The sequence below is a fragment of the Ranitomeya imitator genome, chromosome 3 (genome assembly GCF_032444005.1).
Source record: "Ranitomeya imitator isolate aRanImi1 chromosome 3, aRanImi1.pri, whole genome shotgun sequence".
Lineage (NCBI taxonomy): Eukaryota > Metazoa > Chordata > Amphibia > Anura > Dendrobatidae > Ranitomeya > Ranitomeya imitator.
In genome coordinates this window covers 31,361,129-31,381,279 of record NC_091284.1, presented here as the reverse complement: position 1 = coordinate 31,381,279, position 20,151 = coordinate 31,361,129, and the positions used below count along the sequence as shown (strand labels likewise).

General features: G+C 43.0%; 1 protein-coding gene across 1 annotated transcript in view; it reads left to right on the top strand.

The window, feature by feature from the left end:
- LOC138672583 (interferon-induced GTP-binding protein Mx-like) overlaps positions 1-8,882 on the top strand; it is a 38,110-nt gene extending 29,228 nt beyond the window's left edge. Inside the window, exons 9-13 of the mRNA XM_069760712.1 lie at positions 465-609; positions 4,055-4,213; positions 5,418-5,494; positions 7,165-7,410; positions 7,848-8,882. Coding sequence (XP_069616813.1) covers positions 465-609; positions 4,055-4,213; positions 5,418-5,494; positions 7,165-7,410; positions 7,848-8,078 — 858 coding nt within the window. The 3' untranslated portion in view covers positions 8,079-8,882. The remainder of the gene's footprint in view (positions 1-464; positions 610-4,054; positions 4,214-5,417; positions 5,495-7,164; positions 7,411-7,847) is intronic.
- The last annotated feature ends 11,269 nt before the right edge of the window (positions 8,883-20,151 follow it).

The window sequence follows — 20,151 nt, the reverse complement described above, 5'->3', positions numbered from 1 at the left end:
GGCTAAAATTGGCTTCCATGGTTTAAAATTCTTTGTATAGTGAAGGGCCTTGTAAATGAAAGATAGGACACCTTGGCCAGGAGAGGTGACCATTAGAAGGCTCCGTGACAATCACTGTGAAGATGTGTTCCACTATGCAGGAAACAAAAAGATTGCACCTGAGTGAAGAAAGTGCTGCTGAGGTGTTTGCCAGCAGACTATTACACATATGAGCAAAGTATCTCCAGTGGTAGTGCATAAATAAACAACTGCCTACCTTTTCTCAGGCCTGTTACATTATAGGGTTTGTAACCATCAAGCTTGGTGCCTCTCAATGAGTAAAATACACTTGAACTGTATTGGGTTTCTGTCTGCATTTTTTTAGCCACTGGGGAAATCACTCTGTCCTTCGAAGACCAGTGTATCCATGCTTCTTGGTGCACGTCTTACAGACTCTAACTATATATTATTTTATACTGTGATAGATAATTCAGAAGTTTAACCTGGACATTGCTCATGTTACTCAAGGAGAGGAAAGTGTGTCCCTTACAAAAACCCCAAAGCTTTTCACTAGAGTTCGGACTTGCTTCAACATTTGGCAAAAAGAACTGGATGAGTCCATCATCAGGTGTAAGTTATGAGCATTTATTTTCATTGAAACAGTAGTAGCTTCTATTACACTGTGTACGCAATTATTAGGCAAATTGTATTTTATATGATAAATTCCATTGTTGAAAATCTCTAGTGTTGTTAGTTCAAAAGTTATTAAACCTGAAATGTGCTTATTTAGGAAACTAACGTAAGTGTGGTTTCTTCTTTCTTAGGGGAATATCTCCTGGTGCAGAATTATTGAGCAACTAAAGGAAAAATGTAAATTTTCCATTTAATTTTTTTAAATTTTCACCTGTTACAATGAGAATAAGAACCAAACAGCTCAATATGTACAAAAATACATTTAAGAAATTTCACAAAAAAATCTCAGTGATTAACATAGTAATATGGCCTCTCGTCTTCTCAATAACAGCCATAAGCTCCATTCATGGAGTCTATCAGCTTCTTCATCTGTTGTCGATCACTTTTTGGGCAGCACCAACCACAGGCCACCAGACAGTGGTCAGAGAGGTGACTGCTCTTCTTCATCATAAAGCTGCCATGTAAGAAGGGCTCACAAGTTCTAACAAGGGTTTAGGTCAGGTGAGGAAGTGGCTAAATAATTATTCTTTCATCGTTAAGGCCTTTACTGGCAGATGGAGCATTGTCCTGCAAAACAATCATGGTTTTCTTGAAAGTTGCAGCCTTTTTCCTGTACCACTGTTTGAAGAAAGCGTCTTCTAAACACTGGCAGGAGTTTTGGGAAGCGATTTTGATTCCATCTTCAACCCAAAAAGGACCAACAAACTGATCTTTAATAATACCAGCCCATAGCAGTGCCCGACCTCCACCTCGCTGAGTGGAAGAGGAGGTCTGTGCCCATTACAGATCCTGCCACTGACCATCCATCTCCTCCTTCCAGAGTCAATTTATCTCGCCCACCGATCCCCCGTGTCTCCACACTTACAATTCCTAAGAATGCTCTGACCTGTTTTTTTTTTTGTGAGGGGGTGAAGCCAGCTCTGTATCGCCCCTATTGAAATTACTATGGGTTTCAGGAATCCTATAGTCTTCAAATTGGAGCTCAGTGAGTATCTAATGCCTCATGCCACGAGTGAGACCTGGTAGCTTTGAGAACCTATCCCTATTCTGGTTTACCAACTTTCAGCCATGCTGTTTTAGGGAAGGCAACAACGTTTCTGACATTTTGACACCCGCAATGTTGGCTTTTGAATGAGCTAGCAAGCAAGGAGTTTCGAACAGGTCCCTATCCTTCCAGGGTTTTAGTAGGTTGATGTAATATATTGGGATGGGCGCCCTTTTACCTGGTCGGTGTATTTTATAGTTGAACTTTCCCACCTTTTCTGCCACCTCATAGGGTCCATGCCACTTACTATACCGGTCCCCAAGATTAAATTGTCTCACTTTTATACCCCCTGGAATATGCCTCTTGGGCTTTGAAAAGGCTCTCTTTTTCCTGGCCACTCACGTTGTTCAAGTAACACAACAAATCATTACGCCCGGCCAAATGTGGAAAACAATTATTGGCTCCAGAAGAACACCATTCAACACTATTACATTTTCCAGAGTACCTTTCACTGTTAAGTCCCTGCTCTGTGCAGTCCCAAAGTTATCCTGAGGCTCCTCCAGACCAGGAATATTGGCTGCAGGGAATGCTTCCTCATCATCCTCTCTAGTCAGTACACTAAAAGGAAATTCGCCTGTTACATCATGCGACTTTGGACTTTGCATATTGGACTACTGGGTGCTACAGCTTTAGCTCATGAGTTCCTGAAAAAAAGGAAAATCTCATCCAATAACAATAGCATGAATAAGTCCTCAACAATTCCTACTTGGTGGGCCATTGAACCACAGTTTGTGGGTATGTTGTCCTGGGCCATGGGATAGTTTTTGCAATCTCCATGGATACACCTTATTCACCCTGCATGTAGGATGTGCAAAAACTGAGAAGCGTCGGCCTACATAGCAGTCCATTGGTTTTTGACACCATAGGACAATGGACTGTTATATGACCTGGAGCATGATACCTCCAACAGACAATGGTAAGAGATGTACCCTTTGAAAATGACTCTAACCCTTCCTGGGACTTTATGTACCCCTCAGATGTGGACTTAGACAACCTCTGCAAGGCCTCCCGTACTGTTCGCCTTAAAAGGGTACCATCACTTTGATTGGCGGGAGGTGCCGTCTTTCTGACCCGGACAGTTTCTGTCAAGAGCCATCTGCTGCTGCTGTTGTTGCTGCAACTGCTCGATCAGGGGTTTGTGAGCTTCTTGTGGTCCTGCTGCTTCTGCCACTGCTACTGCAGCTGATGCTGCCACTGCTGCTGCTGCTGTTGTTGCTGCTGCACATTGGCTCTGCCCAGTAGCATAACAAGCTCCTCCATGCTTCAGACCATGTTTGCAATGCTGTAGTTGTATTTTACCTGGACATCAAAAGTCTTTAAACTGTAATCACGTGTGCTGTTTAGAACTTCATGCCTGCATTTAAACACCATTTGTAGGGATTCAGCTCTATGGTAGCCACTTGGATATGCAGTCACAGGATTTTTATATCAAAATAGCATAAAGTTTATTATCCATCATAAACTTTACAGCTCCAAAATGAAAACAGCCTTTCTATAGTACAAGTGAATGGCATATACAGCCCTGCCTTCAGACAAAATAAAACAAGTCAAATGTAGAAGCCTCACCAATCTTGGTATTCCAGACAGCAGCAGCTACAGCAATTTAAATGTGTTCACCAAACAGACCTCTGTTCAGCTTCAGCCAACACCACTCAGCTGCTGTTATTAGGCCTGCAAGCCACTGTCTGGATTATGAGAACAACCTTTCCCACCCAGACTCTTTTGGTCGTTCCTAAATCCCAGACCCAAAATCCAGATTGATGAAGGGGTTTACGTGGGTACGGTCTGCGCTGCAGATATATAGTAAATCCAAAGATGTTTCATATAGAGAATGGTGGTTTATTTAACACGTTTCAAAGTCTTAATTTGTGTGGTATTTCCTGATGAAGAAGTCATTAAGACTTTGAAACGCGTTGAATAAATCACCATTCTCTATATGAAACATCTTTGGATTTACTATATATCTGCAGTGCGGACCGTATCGACATTAACCCCTTCATCTATCTATAGTACGGTCAATAGCTGACCTGTGGATCTGCTGCAGTGGATATTTGCACACGCTACAACAACAGCTTCATCTGGTGAGTACAATCCATTTGCTATATCTCACTGTACATTGGATAAGAAATTAAGAATCTATTTGCGCTGATCTCTCCAAACTCTTTCTTCAGTAGACCCAAAATCCAGTCATATTAAGACATTACTGAGGCTAACCACCTCAGTGACTCATATCTGCTATCCAGGACAATGCCTCCTGCTTTCTTCCAAAATATACTGTGTGTATATGTGTGTGTGTATATATATATATATATATTTATTTATTTATTTTTTTCCTAGTTAACGCCACTCTTAAGAGTGAAATAGAGGAATTTGAAGAGTTTCATCGTGGAAGGGAACTTCCGGGATTTATTAATTATAAAACATTTGAAGCCATCGTTAAAGAAAAAATTGAAAATATGGAAGATCCTGCAAGAAACATTCTGAAAACGGTGACAGGTAAGAATGTCCTTGTCCGTTATGGAGGTTTGGTGAATGTAGGTTAAGGACTACACGGTTAATTACTTAACCCTGCTGTTGTCTTCGGTCTGGGGAGACCTATTTTGAACTTTGGTATTTTTTGGGGTGTTCAAGATGCGGTTCTGAAACTTGTGGTTGATTGACTTAAATGAGGATGGGTCAGTCGGCCACGGGTTTCAGAGCCGCATCTTGAATATTTTAAAGAATATTGAAGTTCAAGGTCGGTCGTTTTTGACCGAAGACAACAGCAGGGTTAAGCCAGTATTATGTCAGAGAAAAGATTCAAAATTGTGATGACATATCCCATAGGTTTAGCTTTTGTAGCCCTATTATATCCTATTAACGCTATAGGTTGGGATCAACCTGGAGGTCACAATATTACCCAATTAGTCCCTGACATAGACAGTGTAGTTATCTATCCATAGTTAAAGCAAGCCATAATATTCAAAGGACTGAAAGAGGCTGTCTGGTTTGTACAGGGGACTTACAAATTCAGGACTCTCATTGAGTAAAGAACTACAAAAAGAGAAGACCCCAAATCCATGGATGTCAATAATATGTGTGATTCTCTATGTCCCCTGAGGGGGTGCTGCAGGGCAATCAGAAACTTAATTTTAGATACCCAAGGACATATTAGAACTGAATCATGTAATCAGTTTATCAACAGAGGAATCCTATAACAAAAATAGATTGTAAAAAATGGTGAGCCCCTTTAGAGGATTAGTTTTTTCCCCTTATTTCGTAGTCACTGAAAGTATCTTCCATTCTGAAGCCAATAGAAACAGAAAAACTAAAATGTTAAGAATCTGAAAAATTACAAGTATAATTATATCTGGAGCAACACTAGCAAATGCTATGGGTGCCCAAATGCAGGTGGGATCCACAGAGACCGACGCCTAAAGGAGTCCCTGTAGAATATGATGACTGAACTAAAGGATTGAGTTGGTGCAATTTTTTTGAGTTGGGCAGTAGATGCTAAACGATCCTTGGAGGTGCATAGGATGAGACGTGTGAGGTGTATCTATAACATATAAATGCAGAGCAGAAAGTGGTGTCAGAAAAGGGGGCATCCTTATTGCAACTTCTGCTGCACAGCCCCATAGCACGCAGCGGTAGTAGTTTTTATGTTTGTTGTTCAGGGTCTCAAATTTCTCTCCAATGATAACAATATTATTTCTTTTAGACATTGTTGGAAAAACATTCAGTGAAATTGCCCGGAAACACTTTTACAACTTTAACAATTTTTACAGAGTTTCTAAGGTAATTTTTACAGAGTTTCTAAGGTAAAATCATTTTTTTTCTTCATGGGTTCCTCTGTTTGAATAAAGATTATTATTATTTTATTATTATTATTATACATTTTTATAGCGCCATTTATTCCATGGCGCTTTACATGTGAATACGGGGCAAATATAGACAAATACATTAAACATGAGCAGATAACAAGGCACACGAGTACATAAGGAGGGAGGACCCTGCCCGCGAGGGCTCACAGTCTGCAGGGGGTGGGTGAGGATACACTAGGAGAGGGAAGAGCTGGCTGTGCGGCTGTTCAGTAGGTTGAGGATCAATAAAGATCAATTGAAATGTGCTTATCATTTTACAAGTTCTACTACCATCAGTCCAAAAAATGCCATGAATTACTGAGCTCTGCACAGAGCAGTGTACGGGGTGCACAGGGCAGTGTACAGGGCGCACAGGGCAGTGTACAGGGCGCACAAGGCAGTGGACGGGGCACACAGGGCAGTGTACGGGGCACACAGGGTGGTGTGCAGGGCAGTGTGCAGGGCGCATGTGGCAGTGTACGGGGCCCACAGAGCAGTGTACGGGGCCCACAGAGCAGTGTATGGGTCGCACTGAGCAGTGTATGGGACACACGGGGCTTTGTACGGAGTGCACGGAGCTGTGTAAGGAGTGCTCGGAGCAGTGTTTGAGGCCCACGGAGCAGTGTACGGGGCACACGGGGCTGTGTACGGGGCGCACGAGGCAGTGTATGGGGCACACAAGATGATGTATGGGGCGCTTAAAATGGTGCATGGGGCACGCAAGACATAGTATGGGGTGCACAAGACAGAGTATGAGGCGCACAAGATGGTGTGTTGGGCGCACAAGACAGTGTATGGGTTGAATATAGCAGTGTACAGAGCGCACAGAGCAATGTACCATGTGCACAGGCCAGTATACGGGCTCATGTAGAAGTTGTACACTTCTCCCTCCTGAGGTCCGTGTTTCTGTCTGCCGAGCAGCAATGGTTAGAGCAGTTTCACAGCATGCTGAGATTCTCAGAACCTCGACCATCACCACCACAATCTGCAGCATGTGTAGTGGTATTAGAGTGTATATTAGATAAATAATAGGCATTTTTAAACTTAAACAAGTAAAGCCAAATAATTATTTAAAAAAAACTCTTAATAGCAAAAAAATTAGTAAACCAAGACGCTAAAGCCAGTACAAACATTGAATGGGGCATATTTCATTAGCTTAAATACTCCAGAATTCTTGTGCAATTTTTTAGGAAAAAAATTGTCTTATGTTTTGCACCATATTTCTGTGTTTTAGACTTTTAGTGCCTCTTCTAATAAGGGTACATGACCTCGCTCAAAAGAAAAAAAGAGTTTTGCCCTAATGTGTGATAACATGGGCCAAAAAAATACATTAAAAAAGCACCAAATTATGGCACCAATTTCTGGCAGAAAGTAAGCCAACTAATTGGTGGAGTCAACTTAAACAAGACAGTCTTAAAATAAGCCACATTTATCAACAGCATGAACCTCTGTGATAATTCTGGAGTATTTTAAGTCTTTCTAATCTAAATTACACGATGTTAATAAACCTACCCAAAACTGTATTATTAGGAAGGCAAAAAAGTACACAAAGCAGTTGGCCAATGAATAGTCAAGATCACGAGATCTATTATTTTTTCCTTCTAGTCTAAAATTGAAAATCTGAAACAATCACAGGAAGACCTCGCGGACAATCTCATCAAAATCCAGTTTTTGATGGAGCGAATGGTTTATTCCCAAGATAAATGCTACAGATTTGAGTTGGAAACCATCTTTAAAAATAACGCGCCTCAACAAAGACCTGATCTTCCTGTGGCACTCCAGAGACAGGTGGTCGACCTCCTTCAGTGCTCCACCAAAGAGATGGCCCACCATGTAGAGGCGTATTTCAAGGTAGGTCCAAGTGATAGGTAAGGAACACAAGTGGCCCCTAACTGGTACATAGATGTCCAACTTTTTTTGTTGACCTTTCACAAAATTTTAGTTTTACCCATTTTCCAAGAATCAGATTACTATCAACCAATTAGTAGAGGCTGAAAATACTCAAAGAAGTGTAAGAACATGAAATAAACAGTAGAAGTTATGTGTTTGTAAACCGGATGTTTCACAAGTGATCTTCTAGGCAGTAAGAAATTAGATGGGCCAGATCAACTGTAATTGAGGGGTACTCAACCAGGCTGCATAACCAGAATTTTGGACATTTTGGTGGAAATGTGTGAGACTGTTGGCTAGTATTAGAACTTATCACATAGTGTCATATGGGTGGACACATTCCAACCTCGAACAGCCGCTCAAATTTGTGGTCACCACTGTCATTTTTGATCACACAGGGCGCTGCGGACCGGCTTGCCAATCAGATTCCTCTAATCATCCAGTTTTACCTTTTACAAGAATATGGGAAACAGCTCCAGAAAGAGATGCTGCAGCTTCTGCAAGAAAGGGAAGATCACAAGACTCTTCTAGAAGAAAGTAAAAATCTCACGAGCAACAGGAATTTCCTAAAGCAGAGAATCCACCGCTTGTCGGAGGCCCAAAAATGTCTACTCAGCTTCCGGGGATAAACTTTCTACTTAGGAGTGTTGAATCTCGAAGGGCATTTATATAGATATTAGTGTATTGCAGCTTGTAGGAATTTGTTATAATATACAGTATGAAGGAACATTTTTATGAATTCCAATTAGAAAATTAGTGATAAAAGAATTTGACGAAATTCGAGTTCACATATTCGCTCAAATTTGGACACAAAATTCAATTTACATCAAATTTATTTGATGCTAATTGCATTATACTGTGATGTCTTTCTAGACCCTAGAGTATAATAAACATAGATTGAATTTTGTTTTTACAAATTGTCTCTTCAGAGAGGAAGAGGACTAGAACTCTAGTGCCACCTATTCGAAGGTAGCAATCTTAACAGTTAATGTTGACCCTTTAACGAGCCTTGTTACATGACTTAGGATAAAAGCCAAACCAGAATCTCAATTTGTTTGCAGACACTGTCTTTCGGGGTACTGCCCCTCGTCTGTGCAAAGTGGAGATCTGGTTTAGCTAGGTGAGAGGCATCTGACCGGGATCCAAGAAGTATCGTTTCTCCTTGCGGAGAGCGACATGTTAAGCATGTCGAGATGAGGAGACGTAAAGCCGCAATGCTCCTCTGGGAAATATGAAAATTGTCTCTTCAGAGAGGAAGAGGACTAGAACTCTAGTGCCACCTATTGGAAGTAGCAATCCTAACAGTCAAAGTTGACCCTTTAACGAGCCTTGTCACATCAAACGATACTTCTTGAAAAAAAATGTAAAAATGTCAACTCACCTGGCCCCTCAGCTGTGACGCCACATTGCAATTAAAGGTAGAAATCGGTCACAGGAGCGCTGAAAGGAGACACTGACACTGGATACAGTTAGCCACAACGCGTTTCAACGGACATGCCTTCTTCATCAGGTTGGATTGTCAGTTGAAACGCGTTGTGGCTAACTGTACCCAGTGTCATTGTCTCCTTTCAACGCTCCTGTGACCAAATTCTACCTTTAACCCTGTGTCTATCCTCCTTTGGAGGTTTTCGGCTGGAGCTGTGGCGGTTCCTGGCACTTCCCTTATCCCTGGGGCTGCCTCCTCAGCGCTCCTATATGACCGCCTTACATTGACTCTGATGCCGCACTGCAATTGACTCCTTCAGTCTGTTCACCACTGGGGTTTACATTTTCTGTGTCATCCTGCATACCATAACTTTGAGGTTGTGGCCTAGTCAACCCAAGAAACGACAAAGATCCCGGTGACTGGGAAACACCAAAGATATCCCAGACAAGACCACAATGGTAACTTGATCGAAGGATTTTTACAACTTCTTAGCCTTTTTGATACTCGCCAATTGAATCATAACATATTCTGAAGAATCCAACATTTTTTTGTGAAATTTGATGTGAATTCAATTCACCCTACGTTTTCACCAACATGGAAAACTTGGGTTTCCGCTGGCCACAACACCACAGCCAGGAGGTGTTGAATAGTGCTTCAGGTTGCACGTGCGACCTGCAGCTCCATTTAAATCTATGACAATTATAATATCCTTTTGAAAAATTGAGCTCTGAGTGTCCCTTGGATATCTTCAGCATTGTCATAGACCTGAATTAGGAGATAGAGAGCATCACAACCTGCTGCTTCATTTGACTTCTCACTGGTCTTGCAGGCATGGGAGAAACAGAAAATGGTAGACAATATGCTACTGATCAACATGGTACCAAAATGTTACAACCATATTTTCATTTGTGATATTCAAGGCAAAAGAAAAATTGGTTAAGGGTTGGTTCCAAATTTTGTTGGTGTCCAACTCTGTAGCTGCAGAATATTTTTGATTCACTGGCAAAAGATAACTGAGATATCCAATAGACCGTGCGTTGCGAATCAATTTGTACAAACGCTACTTGTTGAGCACCCTCATTTATCAGAAGAGCAGAAAAAAGCTTCAAAGAGAATCCCCTGCTCTCTGCCGAACCCAACATATCTGTGTATTATAGGAAAGGACCATTGATTTCAACGACAACTGTGTAATACTTTATTTCTCCTGTAGTGGCGCTGCAGGAAAATTCAACACATGGTTCTACTGTAGATTTCGGCTGATCAATAGGAGTGCAATCAAGAGGAGAGAAAATATGCGGCACTCAACCCAAGGTAGCAGTGAAGTTCGTGAGGTTTATTGGAGAAGATATATAAAATACATCCGTCAGGACATCAGGTATACAGGAGGGTGCGGTATTGGAGTACGGACGACGGCCGTTTCGCACACAAGGTGCTTCGACGGGTCCAGATGTGCATATTTTCTCTCCTCTTGATTGCATTTGGACTTTCGCTTGACATTTTTTATGCAGAGCACCATAACCCTTAGCCTTCGTGACGCCTGACATTCGGCTGTCCACCATCAGCCCTGCTTATTGGAATTCGTATTGCTCTAGTGCCGTTCTATTCTTCATACTCGTTGTGGCTGATCAATAGGTGTGTTAGCGATAGGATCCATTGTGATTTGAGTATTGTCTAGGGACCTTTTTAACAAACTAGGCTTCTCTTAAGAGGAGAACCCCTTTAAAGAAATAATTTTTAGCTCATACTGTATATACCGAATATTTAAATTTTGCTTGATAGCACCAGATATTCCCAGAATCCATAATTTTAGGTCATATGACAGGCTCCAGGTCAGGTTATTGGACGATGTTCTTCCGTACTGTAATAGGTGATCACCTCCAGGAGTTTGGATCAATTTGCTGATTGGAGAAGATCCATATTACTGTTATTATCATTATTGTACTTTTATTCTAACGAATTCCATGTCTTACACTAAATGTTCTTAGAAATAAAACATTAGCTGTTTTATACGGTGTCATATCTCATTATTAAATGTAGTTGATATCAGTAAATGTAACTTCTGATATAGCTCCACGGATGTAGATGAGAGGAGAATATCATCAAAACCAAACATGATCAAACATCAAAGCGGTGAAATGCTATTAATACATAGAATTATTTTACGCTTATGGTGGTTTAAGTGCTAGATGCTGAACAAATATGGGGGATGTGCTGCTGCTATTTATCTGGCCTGGCTCTAGCGCCGAGCTTTGCTCCCTCTGTGCTACTCCGCACTGAGTTACAATGTTAACAGGCACCTCTGATGTCATCTCTCAAGACTTATCTCTTGCTAATGATCGTATGTTCACACCTACAATAAGGTACCTGATAATAAACTCATCTCTGCTAATACTGGTACCGTTCACACCTGCTACAACTTTGCTGTTGCAAGGTACCTGATAATGAACTATTCTTTACTACTCCTGGTGTTGTTCACACCTTCAGATCTGTTGCAGCAAGGTACCTGCTAAATAATGCATTCTCTGTTAATGCAGGTACTGTTCCCACCAGCAACAAGATGCCTGATATTGAACTCATGTCTGCTATTTTGGTGCACCAACACTGCTGTGTCAAGTTCCTGATAACCAACTCCTCTCAGCTTTCTTATTCTGCTTCCTTTTACACTCATCTACCTGCCGTCCTGCATATCTAGCTGTACTGGTCCTTGTTGTTCCATTGCCTTCCAAATGTAACAGGCTAGAGCAATTTTAGATGATTAAAAAGCAAAAAAATCAAACATTGGACAGCTCGGTGGCTCAGTGGTTAGCACTGCAGCACTGGGGTCCTGGGTTCAAATCCCACCAAGGACAACGTCTGCAAGAAGTTTGTATGTTCTCCCTGTGTTTCCTCCAAGTTTTCCGGTTTCCTCGCTCACTCCAAAGACATACTGATAGGGAATGTAGATTGTGAGCCCAATGAGGACAGTGATGATGATGATGATGGCTGTTTTACTTTTGTAGCTTCACAAGGGTTCAGCAAATTAAGCGGCCCACTGTCACTTTAAAGACAACTAGCAACTTAATGCATGTAAGGATTGAGTTAATTAATTTTTTTTGAGTTTGACAAGAAGATCTACAGTTAGGGCCAGAAATATTTGGACAGTGACACAAGTTTTGTTATTTTAGCTGTTTACAAAAACATGTTCAGAAATACAATTATATATATAATATGGGCTGAAAGTGCACACTCCCAGCTGCAATATGATAGTTTCCACATCCAAATCGGAGAAAGGGTTTAGGAATCATAGCTCTGTAATGCATAGCGTCCTCTTTTTCAAGGGACCAAAAGTAATTGGACAATGGACTCTAAGGGCTGCAATTAACTCTGAAGGTGTCTCCCTCGTTAACCTGTAATCAATGAAGTAGTTAAAAGGTCAGGGGTGGATTCCAGGTGTGTGGTTTTGCATTTGGAAGCTGTTGCTGTGAGCAGACAACATGCGGTCAAAGGAACTCTCAATTGAGGTGAAGCAGAACATCCTGAGGCTGAAAAAAAAGAAAAAATCCATCAGAGAGATAGCAGACATGCTTGGAGTAGCAAAATCAACAGTTGGGTACATTCTGAGAAAAAAGGAATTGACTGGTGAGCTTGGGAACTCAAAAAGGCCTGGGCGTCCACGGATGACAACAGTGGTGGATGATCGCCGCATACTTAATTTGGTGAAGAAGAACCCGTTCACAACATCAACTGAAGTCCAGAACACTCTCAGTGAAGTAGGTGTATCTGTCTCTAAGTCAACAGTAAAGAGAAGACTCCATGACAGTAAATACAAAGGGTTCACATCTAGATGCAAACCATTCATCAATACCAAAAATAGACAGGCCAGAGTTAAATTTGCAGAAAAACACCTCAAGAAGCCAGCTCAGTTCTGGAAAAGTATTCTATGGACAGATGAGACAAAGATCAACCTGGACCAGAATGATGGGAAGAAAAAAGTTTGGAGAAGAAAGGGAACGGCACATGATCCAAGGCACACCACATCCTCTGTAAAACATGGTGGAAGCAACGTGATGGCATGGGCATGCATGGCTTTCAATGGCACTGGGTCACTTGTGTTTATTGATGACATAAGAGCAGACAAGAGTAGCCGGATGAATTCTGAAGTGTACCGGGATATACTTTCAGCCCAGATTCAGCCAAATGCTGCAAAGTTGATTGGACGGCGCTTCATAGTACAGATGGACAATGACCCCAAGCATACAGCCAAAGCTACCCAGGAGTTCATGAGTGCCAAAAAGTGGAACATTCTGCAATGGCCAAGTCAATCTCCAGATCTAAACCCAATTGAGCATGCATTTCACTTGCTCAAATCCAGACTTAAGACGGAAAGACCCACAAACAAGCAAGACCTGAAGGCTGCGGCTGTAAAGGCCTGGCAAAGTATTAAGAAGGAGGAAACCCAGCGTTTGGTGATGTCCATGGGTTCCAGACTTAAGGCAGTGATTGCCTCCAAAGGATTTGCAACAAAATATTGAAAATAAAAATATTTTGTTTGGGTTATGTTTATTTGTCCAATTACTTTTGACCTCCTAAAATGTGGAGTGTTTGTAAAGAAATGTGTACAATTCCTACATTTTCTATCAGATATTTTTGTTCAACCCTTCAAATTAAACGTTACAATTTGCACTTGAATTCTGTTGTAGAGGTTTCATTTCAAATCCAATGTGGTGGCATGCAGAGCCCAACTCGCGAAAATTGTGTCACTGTCCAAATATTTCTGGCCCTAACTGTATCTACAGGAGACTGGCACAGCAACGGGAAGTAAAATGGCCCCACAGTATGCAAATCTTTTCATGGCCAAGCTCGAAAGCGACTTTTTGTCCTCCTGTCCCATCAGGCCTCTGGCGTACTACCGCTATATTGATGATATTTTGATAATCTGGACGGAGTCTGAGCCGCAGCTAAAGACGTTCCATGAACAGTTTAATCAATTTCATCCTACCATCAACTTGACACTCAACTACTCCTGCACTGAAATTAACTTTTTGGACACCATCATTAAGCTACAGAACAATAAAATAGAGATATCCCTGTATCAGAAGCCAATCGACCGTCCAACATACGTTAAATGGGACAGTTTCCATCCAAAACACATAAAAAACTATATTGTCTACAGCCAAGCCATCAGATACAATCATATATGTTCCAACCCAATGGATAGGGATGAACACCTTGGTCGCCTCAGAAAAACCTTTTTGAATCAGGGCTACCATCCAAGAACAATTGAAAATCAGATCACAAGAGCCACCAGAATATCAAGGAATCACCTGCTACATTGCAAAGCTAAAGAAGAAAACAACCGGGTACCTCTAATAATAATAATAATAATAATAATAATAATCTTTATTTATATAGCGCCAACATATTCCGCAGCGCTTTACAGTTTAAGTTTCAAACACAACAGTCATAGGTAACAATGTTAACAATACATGTTATGAATTCTGTTGTCGAACTCCCTCCTGTGGTCGTGAATGGTACTTCGGCGAGTTCTGTCTATGGGCTCCCTCTGGTGGCTATGAGTGAAGCTGCTGCTTCTGAGGTTCCTTACACAGGTGACGTGGTTTATCCTTTGGTTTGCTGCTCTATTTAAATCCTCTCAGATCGTTACTCCATGCCAGCTGTCAATGTTTTTGCATTGGTTCAGTTTGCTCCTGGATCTCTCTGGTGACCTGCCTTCTCCTGCAGAAGCTAAGTTCCTGATAGTCATTATTTGTTCACTGTTTTCTTGTCCAGCTGGTTTTCATGATTTTGTCTTGCCAGCTGGAAGCTCTGGGATGCAGAGTGGCCCCTCCGCACCGTGAGTCGGTGCGGAGGTCCTTTTTGCACACTCTGCGTGGTCTTTTGTAGGTTTTTGTGCTGATCACAAAGTTACCTTTCCTATCCTCTGTCTATTTAGTAAGTCTGGCCTCCCTTTGCTGAAACCTGTTTCATTTCTGCGTTTGTGACTTTCATCTTTACTCACAGTCAATATATGTGGGGGGCTTCCTTTACCTTTGGGGAATTTCTCTGAGGCAAGGTAGGCTTTATTTTCTATCTCTAGGGCTAGATAGTTCTTAGGCTGGGACGAGGCGCCTAGGTCTGGTCAGGAGCACTCCACGGCTATTTCTAGTGTGTGTGATAGGATTAGGGCTTGCGGTCAGCAGACCTCCCACATCCCAGAGCTTGTCCTGTATGAGGTTTAACTATCAGGTCATTCCGGGTGCTCCTAACCACCAGGTCATAACAGTACAGCTGGCCCAAAGTATTAATGCATCTCAATAGAGGGATAAGAGAACTTCTGAGACCATTTTTTTTTCTTTGCACTGTGTTTTGTCTTTCTTTTCCCCTAGACCTTTGGATGGTTCAGGACACAGGTGTAGATATGGACATTCAAGGTCTGTCCTCTTGTGTGGATCATCTCACTGCAAGGGTACAAAGCATTCAAGATTTTGTGGTTCAGAATCCTATGTTAGAGCCTAGAATTCCTATTCCTGACTTATTTTCTGGGGATAGATCTAGGTTCTTGAATTTCAAAAATAATTGTAAACTGTTTCTAGCTTTGAAACCCCGCTCCTCTGGTGGCCCCGTTCAACAAGTAAAAATCATTGTTTCTTTGTTGCGTGGTGACCCTCAAGACTGGGCATTTTTCCTTGCTCCAGGAGATCCTGCATTGCGTGATGTTGATGCGTTTTTTCTGGCGCTTGGATTGCTTTATGATGAACCAAATTCAGTGGATCAGGCAGAGAAAATCTTGCTGGCTTTGTGTCAGGGTCAGGATGAAGCGGAGGTGTACTGTCAGAAGTTTAGAAAGTGGTCTGTGCTTACTCAGTGGAATGAATGTGCCCTGGCGGCAATTTTCAGAAAGGGTCTTTCTGAAGCCCTTAAGGATGTCATGGTGGGATTCCCCACGCCTGCTGGTCTGAATGAGTCTATGTCTTTGGCTATTCAGATCGATCGGCGCATGCGTGAGCGCAAAGCTGTGCCCCATCTGGCGGTATTCTCTGAGCATAGGCCTGAGCCTATGCAGTGTGATAGGACTTTGACCAGAGCTGAACGGCAAGAACACAGACGTCGGAATGGGCTGTGTTTTTACTGTGGTGAATCCACTCATGCTATCTCCGATTGTCCTAAGCGCACTAAGCGGTTCGCTAGGTCTGCCATCATTGGTACGGTACAGTCTAAATTTCTTTTGTCCGTTACTCTGATTTGCTCTCTGTCGTCCTATTCTGTAATGGCATTTGTGGATTCAGGCGCTGCCCTGAATTTGATGGACTTGGAGTTTGCCAGGCGCTGTGGTTTTTTCTTGGAGCCCTTGCAGTATCCTATTCCATTGAGAGGAATTGATGCTATGCCTTTGGCCAAGAATAAGCCTCAGTACTGGACTCAATTGACCATGTGCATGGCTCCTGCACATCAGGAGGATATTCGCTTTTTGGTGTTGCATAATCTGCATGATGTGGTCGTTTTGGGGTTGCCATGGCTACAGGTCCATAATCCAGTGTTGGATTGGAAATTTATGTCTGTGTCCAGCTGGGGTTGTCAGGGGGTACATGGTGATGTTCCATTGCTGTCAATTTCGCCTTCCACTCCTTCTGAAGTCCCTGAGTTTTTATCAGATTACCGGGATGTATTTGAAGAGCCCAAATCTGGTGCCCTACCTCCTCATAGGGATTGCGACTGTGCTATTAATTTGATTCCTGGTAGTAAGTTTCCTAAGGGCCGTCTGTTTAATTTATCTGTGCCAGAGCACGCCGCTATGCGGAGTTATATAAAGGAATCCTTGGAGAAGGGTCATATTCGTCCGTCGTCGTCAACATTGGGAGCAGGGTTCTTTTTTGTGGCCAAGAAGGATGGTTCTTTGAGACCTTGTATTGATTACCGCCTTCTTAATAAGATCACAGTCAAATTTCAGTATCCTTTGCCGCTGCTGTCTGATTTATTTGCTCGGATTAAGGGGGCTAGTTGGTTCACCAAGATAGATCTTCGTGGTGCGTATAATCTTGTGCGAATTAAACAGGGTGATGAATGGAAAACGGCATTTAATACGCCCAAGGGCCATTTTGAGTACCTGGTTATGCCATTCGGGCTTTCTAATGCTCCATCTGTGTTTCAGTCCTTTATGCATGACATCTTCCGAGAGTACCTGGATAGATTCATGATTGTATATTTGGATGACATTTTGGTCTTTTCGGATGATTGGGAGTCTCATGTGAAGCAGGTCAGAATGGTGTTCCAGGTCCTTCGTGCGAATTCCTTGTTTGTGAAGGGGTCAAAGTGTCTCTTTGGAGTTCAGAAGGTTTCATTTTTGGGTTTCATTTTTTCCCCTTCTACTATCGAGATGGACCCTGTTAAAGTTCAGGCCATTTACGATTGGACTCAGCCGACATCTGTGAAGAGCTTGCAGAAATTCCTGGGCTTTGCTAATTTTTATCGTCGCTTCATCGCTAATTTTTCCAGTATTGCTAAACCGTTGACTGATTTGACCAAGAAAGGTGCTGATGTGGTCAATTGGTCCTCTGCGGCTGTAGAGGCTTTTCAGGAGTTGAAGCGTCGTTTTGCTTCTGCCCCTGTGTTGTGCCAGCCAGACGTTTCGCTCCCTTTTCAGGTTGAGGTGGATGCTTCTGAAATTGGAGCAGGGGCTGTTTTGTCGCAAAGAAGTTCTGATGGCTCAGTGATGAAACCCTGTGCCTTCTTTTCTAGAAAATTCTCGCCTGCTGAGCGCAATTATGATGTGGGCAATCGGGAGTTGTTGGCCATGAAATGGGCATTTGAGGAGTGGTGACATTGGCTTGAAGGAGCTAAACATCGCGTGGTGGTCTTGACGGATCACAAGAATTTGACTTATCTCGAGTCTGCCAAACGGTTGAATCCTAGACAGGCTCGATGGTCGCTCTTTTTCTCCCGTTTTGATTTTGTGGTTTCATACCTTCCGGAATCTAAGAATGTGAAGGCTGACGCCCTGTCGAGGAGTTTTGTGCCTGACTCTCCGGGTGTTCCGGAGCCGGCGGGTATTCTTAAAGAAGGGGTAATTTTGTCTGCCATTTCCCCTGATTTGCGGCGTGTGCTGCAGGAGTTTCAGGCTGATAGACCTGACCGTTGTCCTACGGAGAAACTGTTTGTCCCTGATAGATGGACTAGTAGAGTTATCTCTGAGATTCATTGTTCAGTGTTGGCTGGTCATCCTGGAATCTTTGGTACCAGAGATTTGGTGGCTAGATCCTTTTGGTGGCCTTCTTTGTCACGGGATGTGCGTTCTTTTGTGCAGTCCTGTGGGACTTGTGCTCGGGCTAAGCCCTGCTGTTCTTGTGCCAGTGGGTTGCTTTTGCCCTTGCCGATCCCGAAGAGGCCCTGGACGCATATTTCCATGGATTTTATATCTGATCTCCCTGTTTCTCAAAAGATGTCGGTCATTTGGGTGGTTTGTGATCACTTCTCTAAGATGGTCCATTTGGTACCCTTATCTAAATTGCCTTCCTCCTCTGATTTGGTGCCTTTGTTTTTCCAGCATGTGGTTCGTTTGCATGGCATTCCAGAGAACATCATCTCGGACAGAGGTTCCCAGTTTGTTTCGAGGTTTTGGCGGTCCTTTTGCGCTAAGATGGGCATTGATTTGTCTTTTTCTTCGGCTTTCCATCCTCAGACTAATGGCCAAACCGAACGAACTAATCAGACTTTGGAGACATATCTGAGATGCTTTGTTTCTGCTGATCAGGATGATTGGGTGTCCTTCTTGCCTTTGGCTGAGTTCGCCCTTAATAATCGGTCCAGCTCGGCTACTTTAGTTTCTCCTTTTTTCTATAATTCTGGTTTCCATCCTCATTTTTCTTCAGGGCAGGTTGAGCCTTCGGACTGTCCTGGTGTGGATGCGGTAGTGGACAGGTTGCAGCAGATTTGGACTCATGTGGTGGACAATTTGACATTGTCCCAGGAGAAGGCTCAACGTTTTGCTAACCGCCGGCGTTGTGTTGGTCCCCGACTTCGTGTTGGGGATTTGGTTTGGTTGTCATCTCGTCACGTTCCTATGAAGGTTTCCTCTCCTAAGTTTAAGCCTCGTTTCATTGGGCCATATAAGATTTCTGAAGTTCTTAATCCTGTGTCATTTCGTTTGGACCTTCCAGCTTCTTTTGCCCTCCATAATGTGTTCCATAGGTCGTTGTTGCGGAGATACGTGGCGCCTATGGTTCCCTCCGTTGATCCTCCTGCCCTGGTGTTGGTCGAGGGGGAGTTGGAGTATGTGGTGGAGAAGATTTTGGATTCTCGTGTTTCGAAACGGAAACTCCAGTACCTGGTCAAGTGGAAGGGTTATGGTCAGGAAGATAATTCCTGGGTTTTTGCCTCTGATGTTCATGCTGCCGATCTTGTTCGTGCCTTTCATTTGGCTCATCCTGATCGGCCTGGGGGCTCTGGTGAGGGTTCGGTGACCCCTCCTCAAGGGGGGGGTACTGTTGTGAATTCTGTTGTCGAACTCCCTCCTGTGGTCGTGAATGGTACTTCGGCGAGTTCTGTCTATGGGCTCCCTCTGGTGGCTATGAGTGAAGCTGCTGCTTCTGAGGTTCTTTACACAGGTGACGTGGTTTATCCTTTGGTTTGCTGCTCTATTTAACTCCTCTCAGATCGTTACTCCATGCCAGCTGTCAATGTTTTTGCATTGGTTCAGTTCGCTCCTGGATCTCTCTGGTGACCTGCCTTCTCCTGCAGAAGCTAAGTTCCTGATAGTCATTATTTGTTCACTGTTTTCTTGTCCAGCTGGTTATCATGATTTTGTCTTGCTAGCTGGAAGCTCTGGGATGCAGAGTGGCCCCTCCGCACCGTGAGTAGGTGCGGAGGTCCTTTTTGCACACTCTGCGTGGTCTTTTGTAGATTTTTGTGCAGATCGCAAAGTTACCTTTCCTATCCTCTCTCTATTTAGTAAGTCTGGCCTCCCTTTGCTGAAACCTGTTTCATTTCTGCGTTTGTGACTTTCATCTTTACTCACAGTCAATATATGTGGGGGGCTTCCTTTACCTTTGGGGAATTTCTCTAAGGCAAGGTAGGCTTTATTTTCTATCTCTAGGGCTAGATAGTTCTTAGGCTGTAACAAGGCGCCTAGGTCTGGTCAGGAGCGCTCCACAGCTATTTCTAGTGTGTGTGATAGGATTAGGGCTTGCGGTCAGCAGAGCTCCCACATCCCAGAGCTTGTCCTGTATGAGGTTTAACTATCATGTCATTCCGGGTGCTCCTAACCACCAGGTCATAACAAATACAGTAATAAAGCAAAATAA